At 43.1% G+C, this 27106-nt stretch overlaps 3 protein-coding genes across 4 annotated transcripts in view; 2 read left to right on the forward strand and 1 right to left on the reverse strand.

Moving 5' to 3' along the window:
• me3 (malic enzyme 3, NADP(+)-dependent, mitochondrial) overlaps window positions 1–7976 on the forward strand; it is a 16110-nt gene extending 8134 nt beyond the window's left edge. The window contains exons 6-15 of the mRNA XM_022202746.2: window positions 1009–1170; window positions 1368–1471; window positions 1541–1650; window positions 3710–3807; window positions 3944–4057; window positions 4145–4250; window positions 4761–4903; window positions 5272–5445; window positions 6320–6418; window positions 6920–7976. Of these exons, the coding sequence (XP_022058438.1) occupies window positions 1009–1170; window positions 1368–1471; window positions 1541–1650; window positions 3710–3807; window positions 3944–4057; window positions 4145–4250; window positions 4761–4903; window positions 5272–5445; window positions 6320–6418; window positions 6920–7081 (1272 nt within the window). The 3' untranslated portion in view covers window positions 7082–7976. The remainder of the gene's footprint in view (window positions 1–1008; window positions 1171–1367; window positions 1472–1540; window positions 1651–3709; window positions 3808–3943; window positions 4058–4144; window positions 4251–4760; window positions 4904–5271; window positions 5446–6319; window positions 6419–6919) is intronic.
• The window catches only part of rpl24 (ribosomal protein L24), a 36129-nt gene continuing 12850 nt past the window's right edge, over window positions 3828–27106 (forward strand). Inside the window, exon 1 of the mRNA XM_051959459.1 lies at window positions 3828–3833. Coding sequence (XP_051815419.1) covers window positions 3829–3833 — 5 coding nt within the window. The 5' untranslated portion in view covers window position 3828. The remainder of the gene's footprint in view (window positions 3834–27106) is intronic.
• On the reverse strand, window positions 13238–25423 carry nxpe3 (neurexophilin and PC-esterase domain family, member 3). 2 transcript variants are annotated; one of them, XM_022202748.2, is made up of 7 exons: window positions 25201–25423; window positions 23210–23295; window positions 22337–22523; window positions 20817–21598; window positions 19315–19382; window positions 19018–19239; window positions 13238–15715 (listed from the first exon to the last, which is right to left on the reverse strand). In XM_022202748.2, exons 3-7 carry the CDS (start codon window positions 22427–22429, stop codon window positions 15153–15155), a joined length of 1728 nt encoding a protein of 575 aa, XP_022058440.1. In that variant the 5' UTR covers window positions 22430–22523; window positions 23210–23295; window positions 25201–25423; the 3' UTR covers window positions 13238–15152. The 2 variants fall into 2 exon arrangements, with proteins under 2 accessions (XP_022058440.1, XP_051815418.1); XM_051959458.1 differs by having other exon boundaries at window positions 23210–23397.

A 27106-nucleotide genomic window follows, 5' to 3' on the forward strand; every position in this document is an offset into this window, starting at 1 on the left:
AGAGTACACACACACACACACACACACACACACACACACACACACACACACAGAGTACACACACACACACACACACACACACACACACACACACACACAGAGTACACACACACACACACACAGTACACACACACACACACACACACACACACAGAGTACACACACACACACAGAACACACACACACACACACACACACACAGAGTACACACACACACACAGAACACACACAGAACACACAGTACACACACACACACACACAGAGTACACACACACACACACACACACACACACACAGAACACACACACACACACACACAGAGTACACACACACACACAGAACACACACACACACACAGAGTACGCACACCACACACACAGAGTACACACACACACAGAACACACACACACACACACACACACAGCTCTGAGGTTGTTTATCTGATAGGGACAGAGCGCATTAATGAACGCCTGTTAGACAGTAATAGACGTAAACATGCCAGATTATAGTAACAACGCTCATCTACATCCACAGTTCCTAGACGGGTAAAAATAAATAAAAACAAAACGGTGAAACACAGAACAACCTGTCACAATGAAAACACATCACAACAAGTACACAAAGGAGTTGAAGGTCACCAGACTGGTTGATTTCTGGCTGTTTGAGGAGAGTTTGGAAGGTTTCTAATGTGGGACTCTCCCTTATGGAGAGTAGAAGACGGTCCCAGATCTTTCTGGCTTCACTGAAGGAACATTTGGTCTGAAGGCTGTTTTTCTGAGGGACCTTCCAGTCCTCTCTGTAGGAGGTCCTGGTCCTCAGACCGCTGTCAGATCTTCTTTTTACAAAGTCAGACGTGGGGGTGAGTCCATGGAACATTTAGTAGATCAAACGAGCAGATTTAAAAATGTTTAACTCCTCAGAGCTCAGGAGGTTGTGCTTCTCTAACATACTCCAAACATGATGTGGCATGTATGAGGTGTGTTTATAGCACGTGTTTGCCTCTCTCAGGCCATCGTGGTGACAGACGGGGAGCGTATCCTCGGCCTGGGGGACCTGGGCAGCTATGGGATGGGCATTCCTGTGGGGAAGCTGGCGCTCTACACGGCCTGTGGAGGGGTTCGACCACAGCAGTGTCTCCCGGTGCTGCTGGACGTCGGCACCGACAACCAGGTGACCTCAGAGCTGCAGTCATCAGGTTTATTAGCTGCTCCTCATATCTGCCTCTTATCAGCTTCCTTCAGGCTCCGTATCAGACGAGATGAGGGGATTAAAGGGACTGGGTGACTGATTGACAGATTCCAAAACAGACGGACAATGGAAAGTTGTCTGTTGTTGATTAGCTGATTATAGATTAGATTTTTGTCCAGGCGCTGCTGGATGACCCGCTGTACATCGGACTGAAGCACAAGAGAATCAGAGGCAAAGAGTACGACGATCTGATCGACGAGTTCATGCAGGCGGTGACGGACAAGTGAGTAAAAAGCAAAACTTTAAAGAGCGTGAAGCCGATTCTGATTCTGATGGATCTGTTCTGCTGCAGGTACGGGATGAACTGTCTGATACAGTTTGAGGATTTCGCCAACAGCAACGCCTTCCGCATCCTCAACAAATACAGGAACCGGTACTGTACCTTCAACGACGACATCCAAGGTGCTTCATGACTCTCAGCTCTCTGCTCTCCTCTGCCCTCCATCAGGGAGGCAGTGAAGTCTTTTATTATGCATAAATCATCTCTGCCATCTAAACGTCCACATGAACGCCCCGAAATACAAAACATGAATTAAAACATGAAGTACTGCATGAAAACTGAGCAGAGCTGGGTGTAACTAGATCTTCATCCTCACAAGCCAAAGTCATGAATCATTCACACTGAAATAAAATGACTCCTAACCGCTGGTAGCACCAACCGTCACCCCCTAATGTTCACATAAGTCTGTAATAGAATGGAAGAGGAGACTGTTTCTAACCAAATGGAATATTTAAGGTGACTTTGTAGGATTTACTGCTCAAACAAACTTGTCTGGAGGCTAAAATCCTCTAAATTCTGGCGGTTTACTACAGTTTGAGCGTAACACCGTGGTTCTGTAAATGATAATTCCTAGAGTTAAAGGTGACTCCTGGTGGCCTGAAGGTTAATGTTCCCACTTCAAGGCTTAAAAGTGACGCTTGTTATTCTCATTTCTGTACTTTATGTCTACTCTAGACTCCATTTAATGAACTGCAGACGAAGGTTGAGCAACTTTTAACTACAAACAAAAAAACTCAACATTATTGAGACAACAAAAAACAACGTCTTTAATTCTCTCTTTTTTTTATTTGCATTTAAACCGTTGGCGTGTTTATCTGTGACGTGATAGAGCAATAAAACCCTCTGATAAAGGCTTTTACTGCTGATGAGTTTAGATTGTTTTTTGCCTCAGAAGCAGTCGTGTTAAACTGACCGACCGTATCTCAGAAACCAAACGTCTGCTCGTATGAAATGATCAATTTATGACACTTTTATCCAAAAGCTCAAAGACCAACTTCACAAACACATTTCTGTACATTTATCAAAGCCAAAACTCAGAAACGTGAAGACTGGGACCACGTTTTATTTGGCTGAACTGGTGACACCAATCACAGAAACTAGAGTTGATATTTGGTTCCTGATGACTTCTGTGCTGCTTCAAGCGTCCAAACTGTAGCTTCTCTGGAACAACAGCGTATTTATAGGATTATCTGTCTGACAGCTTTGTGTTCTGTGAGCATCAGCTTTATGTCAGAACATGTGAACACACACAGGGAGTGTTTTCTGCTGTTTTTCTCCTCATTATCCTCCACACTAATCCAGCTGACATGCAGCAGAGCAACAAACCCTGAAGTCAAACCAAATCACAAAAAAAGCCTCAAGCAGTTTTATAATTTGTACTTTTTAACTTCAAAAGTCACATGTTCTCACTTTAACTCAAGATCCTCACAAAAATCCAGCTGCTTGTTTTTTCTCATTGTTTTTATTGCAGTTTTTACATTTTAATGCAGAACAGTGTCTGCAACAGACACAAAAAACAAAATAAATAAATGTACAGTACAACTCTGACTGCAGAAATAATGGATCTGAAATTTATAGGAGGTGGATTCCACATGATGAAGGTTATTTAGTTGTAGATGATTCTTTTAGAAGGTGGAGGAAAGGTCTGGTCAGATATAGTTCATGTATGGGAATGCATGATACTGGTGAGATCAGCTCAGAAATAAGTTTCTGCCATCCGCTTACAGACCCGCTGCAGAAGAATGTGTTTTCTGTCTGCAAATGTTAAAGTCTTCTGAAGTCTTGCTGGTTGGTGTTCATGTTTACCTGGATCAGACACAGGGTCCATGTCTGCTAACCATCCAGCTGGTTAAACATGTTCTATAGATCAGCTGTGTATTTGCCATTCGTTTGGCTTTTTCTATTCCAGATGTGATTTAAACTGATCGATTCCAGCCGTAGAGTCAGAACACAGAGATAAATCCTACAGAGTGGGTGTTTTTTTAACAGGACGGCATCTTCCTGCTCAGCAAAGCCACATTTAGGTTCCTGTTGTTCTATTTTTGATTTAACTAAAAAACGCTCGTTTTTGTGAAACTGATCCGGACTGGGTCACATGATCGGTTGCAGTAAATGACAAGTCGCCTAAATGTCCGAGTTTCCACAGAATTCATAACCACGAGTGTTTTCTTCCTCCTCCAGGCACGGCCTCTGTGGCGGTTGCAGGAATCCTAGCTGCTCTGAAGATCACCAAAAACAAACTGCTGGACCACACGTTTGTTTTCCAGGGAGCAGGCGAGGTGAGAGGGCTTTATTCCATCATGAAGTACAGAGAACTGTCCTTAACCTGTGACTGATGTCTCTGCTGTGAAGACAAGTTTAGCTGAAACAGGAGGCACTGATGCAGAGCTGATTCCTTCCTTCTGTTCTGACCAGGCTGCTCTGGGTATTGCCCAGCTGCTTATCATGGCGATGGCCAAAGAGGGACTGAGTAAAGAAGAAGCTGCCAGGAGGATCTGGATGGTCGACTCCAAAGGCCTCATTGTGAAGGTACCAGGTCTGCTCGTTAGTCGTGTATTGAAGCCACCAAACGGCACCGTGTGGGGTTCTGATGGAGGTCTTTTAACGTGCATACAGGGAAGAAGCCACCTGAACCATGAGAAGGAGGAGTTTGCTCATGAACATCCACATCTGAAGACACTAGAGGAGGTGGTTCACACCATCAAACCCACCGCCATCATAGGTGAGTTTACCTGGAAGGTAAAGCACACGGTGGAAAAATGTCAGGTCTCCTCTGAGCGCTTTGAATCCAGAAACCACATTATGTGACTCAGTGTTGTAGATGAAAGACTTTTATACCCCACATTATGTTCCATCCACTGGGTCCACGTTTAGCTGCAGGACTTCACATTTCTGCTGTTTTCAGGCCTAAAACCAACATGGCCGCCTCTAACCAAACACCACATGGCATTTTAGAGAAAGATTCTTCTAAATATTAGATATAGAACTGAGTGAAACGTAAAGTTATTTCTACAGATCTTGTAGTAAAGCTGTTGCTGAATTCAAACTCTGCATGTATTAATGATGAACTGACAGATTTTTAACCCAAACTGTGGCACCACTCTGAATACACTTTTAGAATATGGTTAAAGAAGAAGTGATTACAGAGTCTGAGCTACAGCAGGAGCAGAATCGTACAGATTTCCTCGTTGTTTGCTGTTGGAAACTTAATGAATTTGTCCTGGATGTGAAGGTGTTGCTGCGGTCGCCGGAGCGTTTACAGAGAAGATCATCAGAGACATGGCGTCCTTCAACCAGAGGCCCATCATCTTCGCCCTGAGTAATCCAACCAGCAAGGCCGAGTGCACGGCGGAGCAGTGCTACCAGCTCACAGAGGTTCAGCCTGCTGCAGAGTGCACGTTGATGCTTTCTGCTTCATAAAATCAGAATTCAACCTTTCATGTTCCTCACACTTCTCATGGACTGCAGCTTCTTTATGCTGTAAAACCTGCATTATATTGTAGATCTGAGCTTTTATTGCCACTTTACTGTGGGTAGTTCTACACCAAAGCCTAGATAACAACTTTAAACAAGACTTTTCAAAGCTCAGCAAGAACTTTACCCACTGAAATAAATAAGTGATCCTGTAGCGTTATGGCATTATAAAAGCCTGACATTAAGGTCATGGTAGTTCATTCCATAGTCCTCCTCCATTATCTGTACGGGATAATGTCTCTTATCTCCGTCCTGCTGTCTTCACTCAGGGCCGGGGCATCTTTGCCAGCGGGAGTCCCTTTGACAAGGTGACGCTGTCTGACGGACGCACCTTCTACCCCGGCCAGGGTAACAACGCCTACGTCTTCCCTGGAGTGGCTCTGGGTGTTATCGCCTGTGGAGTACGCCACATATCTGATGACATCTTCCTCACCACTGCAGAGGTTTGCTCCTCACACTCTGATTGGTGGAGAAACGTGTGCAGAGTTCTTCATATATTGATGAGAATGTTCTGTACACCAGTCTGATCCATCCGTCTGTCCTTTAGCACTCTGAACCCCAAAACCCACTGGTGGGCTTGAAAATCATGATATTTTATAGCATAAAATAAAACACCAACATTACATCATTTCTTAGAGACAGAAACGGTCAAAACAAAAATGATCCACAGATTTCCTTGAACTATTCATCTGTAACGTTCCATCAGAAAACTTAACTTTAGCGAAGCTTAAAATCATGATATTTCATCAAAATCACTTCATTCTGCATGTCTCATTTAGAATTTCAGCCAAAAAAATAATTAGTACTAATTACATTCTGTTAAAAGAACAAACGACGTGTTTGTTGATGCAGCATGATGAGGTTAGTGGCCGACAGTCGCTGCTCCAGGCTGAACTGCAGGCTGTGTTTAAACAGAAAACACATTAAACATGTATGCAGTCAAAGATCTGCAGCTTGTACAATCTTTCTAGTGTTAGAAACACCTCTGGGGGAATGTTTTACATGCTGACTCTAGATTTTTTTTCCCAGATAAAGGAATTAAAGTTTATTTTTCTGTTCTTTATGAGTTCCTCTACTTGTAGCCGTGGACGTTAAATCACAGTGAAAAATGAGCCAATAGAGAGAAAACATGAGGCAGGACCAGAAATACCCACAAACTGCTGCTGGAGCTTCAGAAGTGTGAAATACCACGTCCCTTTATCAGACCGTGTTCAGGAATAATGTCTTCTAACAAGCTCCTCCCTCTCTGAAGGCAGGCCTCGTCTCTCCTGCTCTCACTTCATTTTGTTTTTTTATTCTGACGTCTTTGTCTCTCAGGCGATCGCTGACATGGTGACAGAGGAACATCTGGCTGAAGGAAGGCTTTATCCTCCTCTCAGCACCATCAGAGAGGTGTCCTTCAGGATTGCAGTGAAGGTAGGCGACATGTAGACAGCCGTGGACGGTCAGTCAGTGTGACGCATGCAGCAGAATGGATTCAAGACCTTCATTCATCACATAGTGTAATGTGCAGTGTAATAAATAACACACATGAAAGCATGAGGACAGTCTGTGGGAAGAAGCTCCTCATCATCCTCTGTTTGCCTTCAGGCAGCGCTAACGCCGCCCTGGTGGCAGCAGAGAGAACAGTCTGTGGCTGCTTTAAGCTGCAGTGTTTGTTGTAAACGTCCTGCAGGTTGGGGGGGTGGGGGTGGTCTGATGGTTCTCAGCCCAGCAGACCAGCCTCCTCAGGGCCCAGAAGTCCTGCTGGTTGGCATGAACTTCAATGCTGCAGGAGAAGTTCTGGGTTAGAGCTGAGCCTACAGCCGTTTGACTTTAACTAACTCCTTCCATATAAATGTCGTTTCAGATGAACTTTCCACTGAGTCAACCCAAACAGTCACAGATGTCTCTTTCCTGTTGTTTCCTCCTCTGCAGCTCATCAACTATGCATACAAACACAACCTGGCTTCAGTTTATCCTGAGCCCAAAGACAAGGAGGCGTTTGTTCTGTCTCACATCTACAGTCCTGATTACGACTCCTTCAGCCTGGACACCTACAGCTGGCCACAGGAGGCCATGAACGTCCAGGACGTCTGATCAGAGCCTCTCTACTCCTAATACGCTGCCGTGGTGTCACTTCTGCTTTGCCTCTGTTCACAAATTCACCTTTTAGTGGTTTTTTTTTATGTCTGCTTCTTTCTTTTCTCTCTGTCGGTAAATGTCGACCCTCTCCTCCAGAAGTGACACTTGGAGCAGAATAAGATCTGCAGTGTCCTCTAAATGTCCACATTTTATTTTTCCCTCTTTTAGTGTTGTACTTTTTTGTTTTAAAGGATTTCCTGAGCAAAACATTTAATATCTGCACAATATCATATTTACCGTTTAGACGACACTCCTGACAGTAGATTTTCTTGAGTTTCCAGCGATTAAATTGAATTAAAATCATGTTTTTAACCCCAGATTGGAGCTGATGAATGAAACAGTCCACAGTGTTTTCTCTCATCCTGACTTAAGGAGCAGAGGAGCCCTTCTGAAGGCTAAAAACAAACTCTGTGCCTCTTTCTGTGTGACCTCAGGACGTTACTGCTCTGTATGACCAGTTAGAACCTCTGGCTGTTCTAGAAAACATCTGGAACCTCTGAGCAGCTCCTCCTAATGTTTTCCACTCCTGTCAGCGTGTTTTAACGTGCACGCCGGACTGAAACACTCCAGGATCGAACGTATTTCTGGCTCTGCTTCGCTCTGAGAGTCGCTGGTTTTGGCGGCAGGCTGCTGTTTTCTGGAATGTGTTCAACAGAAGCAGTGCTGGAGGTTTGGTTTTTACACTGTGGCGTGTTTTCCTTTTAGTTCTGTACAGAGCTCTGCCTGTTGTTGTGTTTTTTGCCAAAGTTACTGATGAACTGTTTGTTTTACTCCTGGAGGCTGAGAGCTTTAGCACGAAGAGAAATGCTCAAAGGGAACATGAAACTTTATAAATAAACTGTTGACAAAACATTTGTGCCATTTTTCTCAGTTTGGCAGAAAATATTCCAGCTGTTGGATCATTTTCTCACTTTTTAAGGCCCAGCTGTAGAATTGAACCTTCCTGGACCAGACTGGAGTTTGCATGTTCTCCCTGTGCATGCGTGGGTTTTCTCCGGGTACTCCGGCTTCCTCCCACAGTCCAAAAACATGCTGAGGTTAATTGGTTACTCTAAATTGTCCGTAGGTGTGAATGTGAGTGTGATTGTGTGTCTGTATATGTAGCCCTGTGACAGACTGGTGACCTGTCCAGGGTGTCCCCTGCCTTCACCCGAGTCAGCTGGGATAGACTCCAGCACCCCCCATGACCCTGGTGAGGATACAGCGATGGATGGACCAGACTGCCCCCGGTGGCAGATTAAACAGCTGTTTTAGTTCCATGATTTAATCTGAACTATTTCTGGGATGTAGTCGTCTCTGAAAAGAACAAGCAGATGGCGCTAATGAGCAGCTTCCATTTATCTGACCAGAATGCAGATTATTCCTGTTCATTACATCCCAGTTTACCATATTATAGTATTTGTAAAGTCATTTTAAAATAAAATTTCCCATATTGCCAAGAAATATGTTTCACTTTATAACAAAATATAAGCCTATTTAAACGTGAAGACCTGCCTGATGACGGTGTTCTGCCTCCGTGTGTCCATGTGGTGTTTTTACACACTGGAAGGAAACAGCTGGAGCAGATCCAGACTTGTCACATTTCAGCTTTGTTTCCTCTGTACGGTGACCTGAGTGTTCTGAAAGGCGCCAAAAATAAAATGTTTTATTATTGTTATGTCGATGTGCAAAAGAACATGCTGGAAGTGAACCAGCATGCACTAAAAAAAAGCAGCACTTCAATTTTATATATTGAGCTTACCAGGCCCAGACTGGCAATCGGGAGAGGCGGGACTTTTCCCGGTGGCCTGCCTCCTTATTGGCCTGCCTGGACAGGCCAGCCACGGACTGGCAGGCCAATGAAAAAAAAGTTGATCGGCTTTTTGGCAGACAGGCCAGAGACAGCAGCGCCAGAAGCCTTACAGAGTACACGCCCACCCTCCTGTCACTCACACAAAGCAAGCGCTCTGAGCAGAGCCCTAGAGATAGTAAGAGTTGCGACACTCCCATAGGGTGCCGTTGTACGCTTTCTTCCGGTCTACTTCCGGGTTGTGGAGGCTTGTTTAGTTCCAAGCACCGCTTCGACAGTGATAGCCAGCGTTCATTTGCACTGCAGGTTGTTGAGTATATGTGGAGGTAAGTTGATGAAATGCCTTCCTCTTTTGAATTGTCAACTGTCTATATTTTATCAGAGGCTCTTTATGATGCATATGCTGAGCTTTATTTGTATTTGCGCAGCGTAATTATATATATTTTTTATCTTGGTAGACGACCGAATTTCTGCTACTTTTTTTTTAGCTCGACTCTGCTGTTAGCTGTGAAGTTATCTCCAGGGATATATTGACGGATTAATTGTTGATGAGTCTCTACCTCTTTTTAATTTTAACGTCTTTATATTATATCAGAAGCCCTTTGTGGTGCAGACATTTATCTGTATTTGTGAATATTAGCAACTCTTGCTATCTCTAGGGCTCTGGCTCTGAGCTCTAAATCAGAAGGATAGGGATTGGTCAAAGTGACATTTTTTTAGAAGAAACGTGCCATGATTGGTTAGTTGCTTTATGGCCCGCCCCTTCATAGCGAGAACGGGGAAGCATGCACTGCAGAGCGGTGATATGAGAGAGAGGCAGAGAGTGGAAGGAGCGAAGGTTATGGAGCACCCTACCTAGCAAACATTTCAGACTTTTCTCTGTGAATTCTGAGAAATAATTTCCTATTTAATGACAGAGCTACACATCTGAACTCAGTCTCATTAAAACAGACTCTAATTCAGTGTCATCCATCCAGATTAAAGTGCACTTACCCAAAATGTTTGTTGATGAGCTCCAACAAAACCTGTCCAGGCAGAAGTAGTGATGTTACGCTCGAGCCAGTTTGCTCGACACAGTGCCGAGCTTTTGAAGCGAAAGTGTTCCGAGACGGTGTTTGGATCCCTGCTTCAGCACGCCCACAATCACGTGACTATCGAGAACGAGGCCTCGTTACGTCACATCGCGTGTCGCGGTGCTTCGAGCGAACTTTGAAGGGGTCGGACATTTCAATCTGTCCAGGTGTTAAAAGGCAAAGGGGTCTGATTCACTCCTCAAATTGTGGGTTTTTGAGAGGAGGAGATCACGCTAGTGCATTTGCCATTTGTCATTTTGAGAGAAGTTAGGGAGAGTATTTAGTTAGAATTTAGTTTAGATATATCTAGTTGCATTTCATACATTAAATAACACTCAGATACATATGCATAGATTCACACATATACAACACACATTCATTCATAGAAACACACTACACATATATGCACACAAACATACATATATAACGTTTTAAAACATTTATGGCAAGTACAAAGCAGTGAGACAAGCAGTCCTGAGGCTTTCTCAGTTTTTTCCACTTGGATGCAGTTCTGACACAGGACCAGCAGATGTCACTCTTCTGGTTGTGTCAAATGCTTCGAAGCAACGTGACATTCTTGAAGCAGATGTGTCAAAGTGGTTCATTGCTTCATGAAGCTTCGATTTCACCATCACTAGGTAGAAGGCCACTTTGACAAACAGGAAGTGAAAGATTCCAAGCAGATTTATAGAAGGGGGAACCGGACTGTCCTAAGTGTGGTCCAGTATAGAGGGGGGGTGTTTGTGGGTTTTTAAGGCTGATAGTGATTATTAGTGAGATATTTGGAGGAGATATTCATTTGCAGTAAATGAAAATATTTAAAATCTTGGAGTTAAACTTAGAAGAACACAAAGTCTAACAGAAAACTTTGTTGACACGTTTTTGTTTGTTTACAGATGTTAAGTCAAAGGAGTTTTATTGGTGACGTATAACGAATCAAATCAGTCCAGAAGACAGAGCGACCACAGCTAGATAAAGGATCAGAGCCAAAGTAGCAGCATTTTAAAATCAGTAAAAACTAAAATACTGATAATCAGTAAATCAGTCAGCCCACAATTAATACAATTCTACAATGTATGTCTCTTTCCTTTGACTTGTTATTTGTACAATATATGATGTATATGATGGTGTTTTTTCATCCCAAAGGCTATACTATGATGTTTTCTCAGAGACATACCATGATACTCTGTTTGTTCTGGTCCTGGGCCGCTGCTCTCCTCTACTGATTCATATCTACAGTCCTATCTACTGATTCTTATCTATAGTCCCATCTACTGATTCATATCTACAGTCCTATCTACTGATTCTTATCTATAGTCCCATCTACTGATTCATATCTACAGTCCTATCTACTGATTCTTATCTATAGTCCCATCTACTGATTCATATCTATCCACACTAGTCTGGTCCCATGCAGTCTCCATGATGATGTTTCAGAGTCCCTGAGAACCAGGTATGGACAGTTACATACTGAGAAACGGCCAAAGTCTTCTTACTGCAAAGGTACAAAGCTGCTCGTCTTCAATCACACAACTTGTGCTTAATTAACAGAATAAACTTTAGAATCAGACAGAGACCCCATTAGATCATTCTTCTGCATAATGTCCCTTTAAACTTCCTATCTGTGGTTTTAAGTTTCATATCTCCAGCCTGAATAAAACAGTTTCCTGTCTGTCAGACACTCAGCAGTACCACGCCAGCAGAACAGATGTGAAACTGAACTCAGAGCTGCAGCTGCTTCGTCCAGACATGTTCTGTGTAATTACCAGCTGTAGGCTGCAGACTTATGGAATTATCGTCCATCATGAGTGGAGATATTTTGTTTGTTTTTCAGAATGATTTTGTTGTTTGCTCAAATTAAGAGTTTGCATTAGTTTGTGTTTTAATTCTACCCTCCTGGCCAGATGATTTTTGGAAAACAGGTTTTAACCCACATTTAGTGGCTGAAATTATCCTGGTCTGTGGTTTCAGTTCATCTCCCTTCCTGTCTGGGGCGGCCTGGGGCAAAACATCAGGCCCACAACATTATCGGTTGATGCAATTTTCATTACTTCCTTTGTGTATTTTACCTTTTTGATTGCCCTACGCACTTCATCTAGCCTAGCCGCGCTAGACCCATGTTCTGACGGCACAAGGGTCTAGGAACGCTCGACAGGGAGGGAGGTGGGCTAAAAGGTTGTCTTTCAAATCCCTCTGCAGCAATTGGGTAGGTATACAACCAATCAGCGCAACGAATAGGCTGACGTAGTTCCTAGAGCGCCGGCGGATTGTGGCTAAGTCCCATTAGCTTCCCAACCAGCGGAGCCAACTGGTATATAAAGGATTTGCCATATCCCGTCGGCATAAGTCCAAATACGTCTTTCTTCTCAATGAAACCCTTCAGTGCCGTCCTTTGTTTATCTTTCAAGTTGAATTTTAGCTTCAAATCTTTAAGGGCTGTGGCCAAAGCCGAGTCCAAAGATAACTGTTTATTGTGCGCCGGTTGTTTCTGTCAGAATCGTCGCGCCTCTGTCGTCACTTAGTTACGCCCGCCTTCTGACTCTACACTTCATGGTGATTGGTCCGGCCAGTTTTAGGAGAATCCAGCCTCGAGCCTTATGGAGGGTAACTAGACCCACCCTGGTAGAGAATTAAATTCGTTGTCTAGCGCGGCTAGGCTACACTTCATCTTCTTCCCTTCGTGTTTTCTCCAGTCAGTCCTCTTTGCTGGTCTCATGCTTGCAAACTGTCTGATTTTTCTGCTGTTCTGTCTGGTTTGTGCTTTTCTGTTTTATTCCATTTAATTCCTTCCTGGTTCACAGTGTGTTTCCACTTGTGTTTTTTAGATTATGTTGCTTCAGATTAGTTCCCCCCCACAGTCTGATTTTTATGTCTGTGTCTGTATCCATCATCTATCCACCGTTTAATCCTCATTGGAGGGCTGGAGTCTATCAGCTGACTGAGGGTGAAGGTTCACCTGGACAGGTAACAGCCTATCACAGGGCTACACAGAGACAAACAATCACACAGACAATTTAGAATCACCAATCAACCTCAGCAGGAGGAAGCTCTAGAACCTGGAGAAAACCCACCATGTACAGGAGAACATGGAGACTCCATGCAGGAAGATCCCAGGAAGGTCAGGACACGAACTGGGATCTTCTTCTAGATGTTAGTGCTGACCACTGAGGGACTGTGCAGCTCCCTTCTCTGAAATCCTCCAACATAAAGAAGAAAAACACAGGAATTCACCACACAGGAGAACCAGAAGTTTTTCCCGTTGTTCCAGTTTATTGAAGTGTCCAGGATCAGATCAGGAAAAGGCATCACAACAAAAGCGTCACCAACATGATAAGCAAAGTCCTGATAAGATTAAGCCTCATATTCACTATAAACATGACAGACATCACCCAGCTCAGACCTCTTCTGACTGCCGAGGAAGCAAACGATGGTGGAATACACCACGATGAGTTATAAAAGCACACATCTGACAGTAGCAAATGCTGGTAAACATGACGGTTCATATACAGAAATTACAACAAAGTGTGCGATTATTCAGCCTCTGATTGTTGCTGTGGATGAACAGATTTACAGAGAAACAGGCACATCCTCCTCTTTGTATCATACAGACCTGATAACCGTCACTCTCCAAACCTTTAAACTGCATATAAAAACAGTTATGGTTTTTTTTGCATTTGTAATATAAAACGTGTATTAACAAAAGTGTTATTATAAATTCATGAAGAACGCATCGCTGCTGGGGTTTGATGTTTGCCAAAAACATGAGCTGAGGAGGCTAAAAGACTGAGAGTAGATCTGTCAGTCAGAACAGTCACCAGATAAAAGACACAATAAGGAAGGACAGGCTGGAAAAACGTCCAAGAAACCTGTCTTATGACAAGAAAATAAAAATAATCTCATGGAAAACGGTACATTTGAAGCCCTCCCATCCATATTTCCATCGTTACCTTTAGTCTGCTAGAAGGAGTTAGAGGTTTTATTGTGTGCTGTAAACATGAAAAAGCATTTTAAAATAACAAAGAAAAAACATGGACACATACACGAGTAGCATTTCACCACCGTGTGTCCAAGTTTGTAGTTTTTACACAAAGCAACACAAAGAGACCCAAACAGCCTGAAACGACAACTCAGAGAGTCTTCAGCTTTGGCAAAACTTAGGAATAAAAGTAAACAAACAAACAAAAAACACTTTGGTAACAAAACCAGTTGAGCGTTCACAATCACTGCCAAAGTCTTTGGATTTCCAAGGACAGATTAAACTTTGGGGATCAGAATTAAAGTGGCAACAGACAAATTTCAAAGTTCGATTCCAAACAGCGCCGCATCGTTTTCCATTTTCCTCAGACAAGCAGCAGCACAGAGGAAATAAAAGAGGAGAAAGCAGCACGCTCACTGAAGAGGTAAGATTAAATGGAATAATCTAATTTAAAATGGAATAATAAACCCTGAAAGCAGGGGATGGTGTCAGGATGGAACTGAAGAAAAAAATGATGTCTATGAACTCGTTTAGTACAAAATGGAGCCATGAAGGCTTTATGTAGATAAAGAGTCCTGTCCAAAGCAAGAACCACCTGGAAGAATCCCAGTTAGACAGAAACCTTGATTTGGATGAAGGCATAAAAGTCCCATCTGGGATAATAAATAGGCAGGTTCTGGAAAAGAATGTCGGTTTTAAACTCTCTCAGATCCGGAGCTCTTTCTATTTTTCTGATTTTTGTGGCTCTTTTTCTTCTGCTGGGTAAAGTTTCCACCGTTACTCCAGATGTTCCACCGCTAGCTACCATGGAAATGAAAAGCATCGTCCTCTTTGTGTTCTGGTTCAGCAGACACAATCTGGGCCTTCATTTCCCCAGTGATAGAAAGAATTGCATAGTGAAAGTGTTCATACAGGAAACCAGTCTAATGGTGTCTTCACTCTAAAGCTGTTACAGAACTTTATCAGCCTCTACTTCATAACGGCAAGTCAGAGCCGAAAACTTCCCGTTGCCACTTTAAGGTAACAGGAAAGTACCACAAGTCTGGAAAGTCTCTTGGTAAGGACAATATTTAAAGAGTAGCAGCTTAGAAGAAGAAGAAGCTGAAAAAAGAAGTGAAAAAGTGACTGATTCACACAATAAAGTCCTCAGTTTCCTTCAGTAAAGAGCCCTCTGTCCTCTCTGTGCTCCTACTTCTGGCTCTTGGTGCTGTCGGGGCAAACATAAGACAGAAGCGTATCTATCATGTTCTTGACGATGGCTGGGGGGGGATGGAGGGCGTGGGGGTGATGGTGAGCTGCAGTCATCTGCCAGGCGTCCACCAGCAGAACGTTCAGTCCCTTGAACATGGCTCTGAGCACCAGGTCCAGCTGCAGGGAGAACCAGTCGCTGTTGTAGAGGCTCACCTCCTGGTCCAGGGCCTGGAGGTTGGCCGAGCGGATCACCACCAGCGTCTCCGGCGCTCGGTCCAGCAGTCTGACCAGCGCCCGTCGGATGTGGCGAAGCCGTCGGATGTACACCTCCACCGGAAAGGTGCTGAAATGGGCCCAGACGCTGAGGACCACCACGGTGTCGGGGCCTCCAGCGAGGCCGTCCAGCTCGTTGGAAACGTAGCGCAGCTCGCTGGACCTGACGGTGGTGAAGCGGATGGGAGGGCCGTGGCAGCGGTACTTCAGCAGGATGTTGTGGGTGCTGTCCACGGCCATGAACGGACCCACGTTTTTAGGACTGTGGAGGTCAAACTCCTTTAAATCTGAGTGAGAAGCGATGAATGGAAGTTAGAGCAGGAAGTAGGGCTGGGCGATATGGCCTAAAAAAAAATCTCAGATTTTTTCACAAAGAATCCTGATTCACGATTTATTCGATTTTTTTACCCACTACCTAAAATCAATTAGCAGACGACAAAGAAATTGTTCAAAACAAGTGATGCCACATAACTTGAACCAATTCCAAACTAGAAAAGCACTCAGACAGCGCAGTACTCCACCAAGGATGCTCAGTGACGCATCATTTCCGACAGATGAAATCTTTAACAAACAATTACCCTGTGCTAAATGCAGGCATGTGTTATGCATGTGCATGTCATGTATTTACACCGAATCACGTGTAAATTTCTCTTTTAAAGGTCTGTTGATCAGTTCATCAGTTTTGGAAAGCCTTTGTTTTGCTCGTGTTAAAATAAGCAATCCCTACAGGCTTTTATTTTGAAGTCGTATTTTGATTGTTATGGGCTTTTATTTTGTAACCATTCCAGCAGCACAGGAAGTGATTCTCTAAGAAGAGGGTTCTTGACATGACAAAGACGCCGAAAGTCCGAAAAGTCACATAAAGATGAAAGAAAACGGTTCCATCTGTTGCCGTCTAGCAAAGTATGAGTCTGAACTTAGACGGAATGGACACAAGGTCTCACTGTGAAGAAATGCGTGAAGGCAGGAAGGTGAATCTGTGTTCACAATAAGGCTGATGGCTGAACTTAACGTGTCTGGCTGGGGTTTGCTGCATCGTGACCTAAATATGTAGCGGGCGGCAGGAATTGATGGGACTCAGAAACACCCCACAGCTTAATCATTTGTTCCTTGTATGATTCTAACTGATAGATAATGGTCATTTTGTAGTAGGATCACAATCATGTGACCGCCAGCGGGTAACTGATAGTGTTCACTTCATGGTTACAGTGATGCAGTCAGTATTTTGTTTATATATGTATATATAGCGTAATCATATATTGTCTCTTCAAATTATTAAAATTATTGACTTTACTGCCATTATCTGCTTCTCTAACATATACTAGAGTGTGTGTGTTTACAGTGTTTGCAAAATACCTGTCTACAGTCGAGCTTAATATCAGAATATTCAATAGACCTTTTCGCAGTGACGTCAGAGTCTGGGACACGTGACCATACTTTCCTTAGCAACGCACGCCGCCATTTTAAGAGGGGGCAACAAAGTCATTAGCAACCGTGATTTGACCGCCGAAACCACACGGTTTTGACCCGGAGAAAAACGTCTGGTGATTATTTCGGAAATCTTGAGCCAAAAGCCAAGCTACGGTATAAAGAAAAATTAGAACTGGTTGGTTTGCAGTCATGTCCGTACCAAATTCCTCTGGTTTCATGGGAAAACGACCGTACTACGTGTCCAGATCTTCATTGGCACTCCATTTACGAGTACCTTATCAACAGCCCAGGCATCCACACAATGGAGAAGATGAAGACTTATAAAAGCCTGGACTCATACGTTTTCTTTGAGGTATGCTTATATTTATACGTTTTTGTGCATACAGGTCAATGTCAGAATGATAAATGCCTTCTAAGATAGGGCTACACCAGCTCCGCTATGCTAAGCTAATGTTAAGCTAACGGGGTGAGCCATTACACCTTTTAATTTCAAGTGGAAGTAGTGTATGTATATTAGTTAGATGTGCATTATCAAAACTAAGAGTCAGATACCTGTAAATGAGCTCTACCCACCCTAGGCCCAAGGGTATGAGGTGCTAACAATAATGAGGACAATGCTGCTGATTACAGCATAGTAGTTAGCAGAACGAAAGGGAGGAGAGAAGGTTTAAAAATAGCAGTGTGAGTAGAAAGACCCCTGACTTTTTGTGGGAAGCACAGCTAGCACTAGCCTAAGTTAAGTAGCTAGCCCTCAACATTTCAGATAATTATAGACATCATAAGCTGCAGTCAATTTCAGCCACTTTCAGTACAAAAAAATCGGTAATATTCTATTTGTAAATAAAAATATGACGAGAAATACAGGGAATATTGGACGCGCATCGCGAGGTGCATTTCCTTGAAAGCGACCTATTCGTGGATTTTATACCGACTTCAAGACATGTTTTGGACAAAATATGTTACTGGCTTGTGTCATCTGGATGTAAAAGGTTGGATTATGGCCGTTTTTTGTGGAATATTTTCATCTGTGTGTAATAATGAATCCGGAAATGTGAGTCGCGCTGTGTGCGTTGAAGCCGTGTACAGAGAAAGGATGGATGGATATTCGTTGTTTGTCGGATAAATGTGTTTATATTACCCGCTGTGGTAATCACATCTGAAAGTGGTTTATACCGGCGGATTCATGAGAATCTAAGCTTTCCATCGGCGTATAGTGTTTGTATAATTGCGTTTGCAGTTTCAGACATTTAGCAAATTGCTTATGCAGATCTGAAAGTGTACCGCGGGCGGGACACTGAAGCGCAACTGGTTGCTTATTAATTAATAATTTCAGAAAATCAGTTAAGGGGTAATAATTGCATGAAACACAACATACCATTGACCAAATGCTGACTGCAAACATAGGACCATTTTGACTGTGGGCTCCATGTGGTTCCATCATTGTTAATCCGCCTCAATGCTTTGAGCCATAAACTCCTTTTCTGGTCCTTTTCAGTCGGAATCCTGTAAAAGGAAATGTTCTTGTTGCTCCATGACTGAGAACTACAGCCAAAAACAGCGCAGGTTTTGGGCATATCTGCTTTTGGTCGTTCAAATCGGGAGGGAAACATGGGAAGTAATGGTCGTCAAGGCAAAGCATACCCCTCTTAAAATGGCGGAATCGCGTTGCTAGGGCCGGTGACCGGCGGTGACGTTCGATGATGACGTTTCGGAAAAAGGTCTATTACCTATTATTATTATTATCTATTATTCCCGCTATGAATATTAAAATACGCTGAACCATTTGTCCTGTATCATAGCTACATGTATGATGTTTGCAGCAAAAAAATAAAAATAAAAAACGTGTGAAAATCAGTTTAATATTCAGAGTTAAGATGGATTAAATGCGCTGTCAAACAGCGCTGAGTGGAGCGGCTGACCGGACCAAGATGGCGGCCGTATTTCTCGCTGCACCCTGAGCGGCGTCTGCTCTTTATTATGCCTATGGGGCGCTATGAACTATGGGAGCCCAGCAGGCAGGCGTTGGTGGCGGATGTTGATGAGAAAATCGATTTTCATTAAAACAAATCGACATTAAGTACAAACTCGAATTAATGGATAAAATGGCTTTATCGCCCAGCCCTAGCAGGAAGGTTCACTTCTAACCAGACAAACTCACCTGGAACAAAAGCAATGAGGTACTCGAACCACTGGCGGACCGTGGAGTCTCCGTACATGTTGATGACTTTGTTCTGCAGACACTGAGCCACTGCTGATGACTGGTTGAACTGACGCATCATAGCGCCCCCTAAAGGCCTCCACGAGTCCTCGTAGTAATATCCAGACGCTCCGAGCTGAGAGTCCTCTGGGTTTATGCTGCTGTTTTCTTCCTCTGCTTTATCTGATGCAAAGTTCAGTTATTAGAGTAAAACAAACAGAAACAGTGGGATGATGCAGAAACTACAGGAAAACGCACCTTTCCGTGGCTGAATGCTGATTCTGTGAGTTCCTGAAGGATGGATGTGAACTTTGATGTTTACACCACTAAGACACAAAAACAGAACTGATAAATATTAAAAGTTAATGAGCTTCTTTAATTTTGTTATTTAAGCTTTGTCAGCCTGTGGATGGACTATTCTTTATTCTTGAATGGGGGGGTAGAGCAGTTACCTCTGCAGCAGCTACAAATGTAATCACATTACACCAGAGCTTCCTGTCAGTTTTAGGGCTACTGTTAAGATGTTACTGTTTGTATTTACTGAATACGACGCCTGCCACTCATTAAAACTCTGCAGATTTAAATGATGCCACCAGCGCTTATTTCTGCTGTCTGTCACTGTGGGACAGTGGAAGGAGCTGCTGTTTATTGTCTTTTATTGTCATGCTTTTTGCCCATAATCATGAGCTGCATTTGGATGGTCCACTGTATGACTTTATCTCTGTAAATTCCATCCATGAATAAGTGCACTACAGAATCACCACGAGGCAGACCATAGCGAGCATCTTCCTCTGCTGTAATATGATGAAAAGAGCTCCTTCCTAATGGGGTTTTCCTAACTGCAGAACATGTTAGTGCTCACATGTTTCCTGCTCTGCCTGGCCACTAGCAGTTATGACTGAAGCAGCTACAGGAGTTATATTTGACACTTTAGCTGCTCATTCTACTCTGTAAATACGTTCATGTAACTATAATACAGCTAAGTGTGCACAGATTTGTATCAGGAAGTTTTATTGCAGCGTTGAGAGAGCTGTCATTTCTAACATGAACTCTGTTGTGTCCGTGGCTTTAAAGCTCGTGCAGATGCATTTGTTCAGTGACAGAGATAATTATAAATAACCGCCGTACAGTCATGTGTCTGCATTCCGTCAAAGTTGTGCCAAAAATGCACCAGCAGCTGTCGGCCCTCATTCCCCGTCAGCGTTCTAAGCAGCAGACGTTTTATAGTGTCTGAACATTAATACAGATGGAGCTCCACAATACAGACAGATATAATATAATTAATATAATATAATTAACATAATTAATATAATAAAATATAATATATCACCAGGTTCAGTTTGAGTTTGGTCTTTGTTTAAAGTGAGAAAAAGGCAAAATGTCACCTTATCCTGTAATAAAACACAAATATAAATATAATAAATAAATGTCCCAAAAATGACATAATTTCATCACCTAATGATCTGTTTACATTTTTTTGCTCCATAAAGTGTCATCATTTCTATTTTTCTGTGAATTAAACTCTGTCCAATGTGAACACACAACAGGAATTTGTTAGAACATTTCAGAAATCAGCGCCAACAGGAAGCAGATCTGAACGTGGACAAATTACCATCAAACTACTTTCCCCCAGAATTTTTCCTTTGAAAACAGAACAAACTAAATCCTGTTAGGTCTCATCTGTCCTGACCACGTGGTTTTATGGACATCTCAGTTTTTCTGGACACCCTGAAAATCAGATATTGAATTAAAAAACAAACCTCTGGAAGAGCAGCGCCTCCTTGTTGGTGATGAGGTGTTTCAGGTAGCCTCCTTTGGCGTGGTTGATTCTGGTGTCACAGCTGAGCATCTTGGGCTTGTAGCAGTACCAGGGCTCTCCTGTGTACAGGTCCGTGTAGTTGCACAGCGGCTGCTGGTCGGGGGGTAAACACATGTTGCACACGGTGGTTTCCGACAAGAAGCCCAAGCGGAACAGGCTCTTGAAGAACACCCGGTCGGGCCGTTCCTCCCTCAGCCGTCGCAGCACGGCCACGGCCTCGCTGGAGTGCACCATCACGATCTCCACCTGTGCCGTTCCCTCCCAGAGCAGGGGGAACAGAGCAGAGTAAAACCCATTCCTGTGGTCCACCACCCTCCCCGCTACGCCTGCTCCCAGCTCCGGGGAGTGCAGCCTGGCCAGGAGGAAATCCCCACCGTAGCGTTTGGGGCGACCCAGGAAGTCGTGCATCTGAACGAGGACCTCCAGCTGGTCGCCCACGTGCCACTCCCGGCCCTCCTTACTGGGAAGGATGGCGAACAGGCTGTGGACCGGGTCGCTGGTCTGACGCAGGGGGGGAGGCGAGGAGTGAGACGGAGGGCCGGGCCAGGAGATGGAGTCCAGCAGGTAGCGCTCTTCCACTTCATCTTCAGGAGACGGTTTCTGGCCCAGATGGGCGCAGAAGGTACGGTTGTGGTAGAAAGTGGGAAGATTGACGGGGATGAAGGACGACTGGATCCTGCTCTGCAGCTGGTAGAGGGTGGAGATGGTGTGGCAGTTCCAGTTCTGAGGAGAAAGAAGGTTTGGAATCAGCTGGAGGTGACACAGACATTACAGAGAACTGCAACAGAGACTTAAAACGACTCAAAGAACAACCGCAGTGATTTAAACTCCACAAGCTACAAGAAGAACTGCAGGTTTACTCCGTGAAAAATCGGTCCTGATCAAAGCCAGACTGGAGACAGAAATGTCCACTCACTGAAACACATTATTTGTTCTATTTTAGGAATGAAAGGATCCAGTATGTTTGGAGTTTGGCATAAACTAAAAGCTAAAAATGCAAACCTCCTGTCTCCTAACACGTCTGTAGATCAGCCTCTGAGGCACATGAAGGAAGAAAACAAGCTCTTTGAAATGAAGGAACTCAATTTAAACGTGAACTTTGGTATTTATTTTAATAAACCCCGGGATGGACGCTCTGTTTCTGTCTGCCTCAGTGAACCATGTGTCTCATTTATATTTTTACTCTTCATATCTGCATTTAGTGGATATTTCTGAGTGCATTCATTCATTCATTCATTCATTCATTCATTCTATCCTTGTTTGAGTGTCTCTAAATATGTGAACATTTACATGAAATGAATAAAGCGTGACACAACAGATGAAAGAAAAGCATCTTTGTGTTGTCTTATGAAGCAGGGTGCTGTTTAATGGATAACGACACAGTTTGAACTAAAACCATCCCTTCCATTCCTGTTGGAGGTCACAGAGCAGTTTTCACAGAGCGGTCCGTTTCCTCCTCACCTCTACGGTGTGGATGTTACGCAGCAGGAAGATGAGGCCGGACAGCGCTAGGAAGAAGAAGATGAGGGCATATTTGGACAGATTTCGGCACATTGTGACCTCCTTCTGTCTCCCATGATCAGGCCCTGCTCCTCTCTCTGCTGTCACCACGGTGATGATGTCATCGTTCTATCTGCATCCGTGGACGCTGGAGAAGGACGGAAATAAAGAAAAACTACCGCTTGATCTGTTCATGAAGAAAACAGAAACATTCACAGGAAGGTTCTGGCCCAAATACACCTGAGAACGCTGTTAAATCTCTATCAGACAAAGGAAGACAAGCTTATTTATGGACGCGGTTAAATCTTTCATTTTCAAAGCAAGTCAGATTATACTTATGACTGTCCAAACTGAAATCCTTCAGTGATGTTCTAAACACAATCACTGCTACCTGTGGACAGAAATGCTTTGATAATGACATGATTTGGGTGAAAACTAAGCATTTATTTATTGCTCTTCAGTTTAGTCGTCTGTGCTGACTGCCTCGGCTCAGAAGATGTAAAAATAGGTGAGAAACCTCTTCATGGCTGATTTTATTTGTAAATCCTGAAAGAAATCAGAGTTCTGTGAGTCTGATGTAAAGCCTTTTCACTTGAATCCTGTTTCATCAAACTAAGACTGTTTTTGTCCTTTTACTCATCATGGTTTCACATTTCTGGACCAGACGTCTCATTCATTCACAGACACACTAACTGAAGACCATTTTACCTTATTTATTCTCTATTCCTAATATCACGGACAGAACTGTACTGTTTCTACATGCATGAATATGGACTTTAACCAGTTACTAACAAGGAATCTGACAAAACAATCCAAGAACCAAAGTCCACTTACAAGCTTCATCCGGTGCTTTCAACCACATCACACGGTCCTCTTCATCAGCTGATGGAGCAGAATCCTACGTCATCAGGGAGGAAAACCTGCCGGCAGCAGATCAGGAACAATCAGAAAACAATCCGCTGTCTGATCCCTTCACAAGACCCCCGAGCAAACTGCATCATCATCATGATTAAACTGAAATCCTGAAATAAATGAACACACATGAAGATAGCTCAATAAAGTAAACAGGAGGATACAAATCATGAATAACATAAAATAGAACAGCTCAGAGTAGAAAACAAACACAACACATTTCAATTAATAGATGGTTTTAATACATTTTTTTATTATTCCTAACCCTGTAAACTGTCACTTCTCTGAGAAACTTTCCTTAGAGGGTGATATCCACGATGCTCCACAGCATTCTAACTTTCTAGAAATAGAGAACAGCAGGCAGTAGGTCTGTGGTCATTTAGCAGATTATTATGATTAACCAAAGTCCATCACTGACAGGAAGCTGAGCACTGAGACGTGTTATTAAGTGGGACAGCATCACTGAACAGTACAAGGAGCACCACAGTCTCTGAGGGTACGGTGGGAAGCCAAAGTGATCGATGCATTGGCAAGAATGAGAATGATGTGAACAAGAAACCAAGAAACCAAGAAGAGGCATCACGCCGATGCATCTGAGCTGATCCAGGACAGTCAGTGGACCAGGAGAGAGCTTCACATGACTAAAAAAAGCAGAAATCATTTGGTAAACATTCTGCCAATGAATGCAGCAGACCTATGAAATGATTGGCGTACGTTTGTTAGCTGACCTTTGTTTGTCTGTGTGCCACATTGCTCAAAAACTGAACGTCTTTGACGAAATGAAATGACCAGTTATCCTTTGTACCACTGTGATGGAGCTGCATATTGTACATTAAAGATTAGATTATCTTTATTATTATTTATCTTTGTTATGCAGTCTGTGGTCTGGTGCCGCTGAGTCATGTGACGGTGCACCATCCAATCACAGCAGGGAGGAGGAGCCAAGAACTCAAGTCTGGACAAGTATGGATGCTGAGAAAAGTTCCTGCAGCAGGAGGAGCTCTGACAGACAGAGAGATCAGGAATACAGGAGAGAAACTAAAGTATTGATCTCATTACACTGGTATCCTTCAATATCAATACCAACGCTGCTGTTATCGATATGATCCATATCTGGATCAATCAGCAAACCTCTACAGTTCAGACCGTGCTATCACATCATTTCTAACTTTACATATATAAATAATACAATATTTAAGATTTATATGTGTAAACTATAATTTATAGAAATAAACCTATTGTTTCATTATGAATTTACTGTAATTTAAAATGGCCTTGTTTTGAAGTCTGGACTTGCTATTTTGCATTGTGCATATTTCAGCATACAAACACTTAAAAATTAAAAACTGAGGCCGTCCTATTTTCCTACTTCAGGGTTACACACTTTGAAACAACAAAATATATAGAAATAATATAATATGCCAAATTTACATATGGAAATACTGTAATATAAAAATAAACCTACTGCTTCATTGTAAATTGACTATAAATCCCAAACTGCTGTGACTGAATAATCTGTCGCTCTGAACAGGATTTCTACGGTCAGTTAACTTTCCTTTAACTTCTAGAAAATGCTGTTAAATTAGTCCAGCTGAAGCTTACTGTTCCTGCTGTTACACTTTTATATCCACAGACGTTAAACGGGCAGGTTTAACGGTGTTTTAGGTGACATTAATCTAAACGTCCCGGTAACCGGCAGCATCCTCCAGCTACCCGGTTCATCTCCATCTTAACGTCTCCACGGTGACATTTATCTGCTTCTGCTGCTGTCTCATGGACGGATGGAAACGACCAGAACAACAAAGAAATGATTTTCAGACCCTGGGAGGAGGAACTCTGCATCTAAACACCAGCTATCTGCTAGCTAACCGCTGCTCGGTCGGTTAACGGACCGTAAACCGTCGCTGTCTTACCGTGAAGGGATTAGCGGGATGTCGGAGCGCTGGAGGAGGCAGAAGGACAGCAGAGGACCGGAGAGGAGAACCGATCAGTGAAGGCGTTGTGTCCGTCTGGAAGAGATCCTCTGGATTAGTAATGATGATTGGAGGAAAATGATGGGAGGAAAAGAGCAGCGGGGTGGAGGAGAGCCTGTTTTAGTGTTACAGCGTCCTCTAGCGGCCGGCCGTTTAAAACCTGGAGTCACACAGTAGTGAAGTGACTGTAGGATAAAAAACATCTGTATCTATTCAGTTCAGTTCTATTTATACAGTATCAATTACAGTCAAAATTTACGGTGGCCGACAGGGGCAAACTCGCTGCAAACCGCAAAAGCGCTGCAAACAGAAATGATCCAAAACCAAAAACTCACAAACGCATAAAACACATGCAAGAAAAAAATGCTGCAAGAGAAACATGCTGCAATCACAGAAACGATGCAGAAGCAAAGACTTACAAAATCACAAAACAGATGCAAATGAAAAATGCTGCAAATATATAAAAACACACACAAACCCCCAGAACAACCGCAAGAGAAAAACGCTGCAAATTCAATCCACAACGGAAGTGCGCTGCTCTTCGATAATATTATATAAAAATAATATTGTATAAAAGATGACAGCCAAGTAAAACATGATGCTAAAACTAAATGAAAACGTACCTTTTCACACTAAAAATATCAGACACTTTCACTTTCTTCTTCTTCTGCTTCTCCTTCTTCTCTTCTTCTTCATGTCTGGTGCACTTTCTACATCCAAACCATCAACGTGTCTTTTAGATCCTATCCCAACTAGACTCTTCATGGAGATTTTACCTTTAATTAATTCTTCAATGTTAGATCTGATTAATCTCTCTCTAGTAACAGGCTATGTACCACAGACTTTTAAGGTTGCTGTCATCAAACCTTTACTTAAAAAGCCACTTTAGATCCAGATGTGTTAGCTAACTATAGACCAGTATCCAACCTACCATTTCTCTCTAAAATTCTGGAAAGAACAGTTGCAAATCAATGATGTGAACACTTACAAAGGAATAATTTGAAATGTTTCAGTCAGGCTTCAGGATGCATCATAGCACAGAAACAGCTCTAGTGAAAGTTACTAATGACCTTCTCATAGCATCAGATAATGGACTAGTCTCTATACTTGTTTTGTTAGATCTTAGTGCAGCGTTTGACACAATCGACCACAACATTTTATTACAGCGTCTAGAATACTTGGACGTCCCTTCGTTCTGCCTCTAGTCATGCTGCTATAGGCCTATAGGCTGCTGGGGGACTGTTCTTGACGCACTGAGCCCTTCTCTATCTACCTTTACATTTAATATGTATACCGTTATTGCAGTACATTCACTCTGTTTCCCCCTGTGCTATTTCTCCGAGTGTCCCTGGTCCCAGAGCTGGATGCTTCAGATCTGCGGTTGATGTTCCACCAGCTGGTCCAGTCTCCATCATGTCCACTGTGGGATGCTGCTGCTGACCTTCCTCCAGCCCTCTGCTTCCAACTCCCTTTTTCCACCAGTCAACTCTGCATCGCCTTCACTATACTGTTATGCTAACTTACATACTGTTTGAATTTTAGTGCTAGCTATATATGGAGTATGTTTAATGTCAGAGCCGTACATCATCAGAGTAAACTATGAGTCAGTTTTCAATGTTAGCTTATACTTTGTCTGTGTCACATATCCTGTCATGCATGTATCCAAATGTGTGTTGTGTTTTCCTTGCTTTCCCACCCCTCCCTCTTCTCCCATCCCTCCCCCTTGCCCTCCTCTGTCCTTCTCAACCCCCCCGGCCAGCAGGCAGATGGGTCCCCCCTACACACGTGGACAAAATTGTTGGTACCCCTCAGTTAAAGAAGGAAAAACCCACAATTCTCACCGAAA

The sequence above is a fragment of the Acanthochromis polyacanthus genome, chromosome 14 (assembly GCF_021347895.1).
Source record: "Acanthochromis polyacanthus isolate Apoly-LR-REF ecotype Palm Island chromosome 14, KAUST_Apoly_ChrSc, whole genome shotgun sequence".
NCBI lineage: Eukaryota > Metazoa > Chordata > Actinopteri > Pomacentridae > Acanthochromis > Acanthochromis polyacanthus.

Excerpts from the sequence above, each read along its gene's own strand:
- nxpe3 (XM_022202748.2), bottom strand. The coding sequence starts at position 22,429 with ATGTGCCGAAATCTGTCCAAATATGCCCTCATCTTCTTCTTCCTAGCG. Across the intron at positions 21,599-22,336 it reads GTAACATCCACACCGTAGAG|AACTGGAACTGCCACACCAT; the intron begins GTGAGGAGGAAA and ends CTTTCTCCTCAG. Across the intron at positions 15,716-19,017 it reads CCTCATTGCTTTTGTTCCAG|ATTTAAAGGAGTTTGACCTC; the intron begins GTGAGTTTGTCT and ends CTTCTCACTCAG.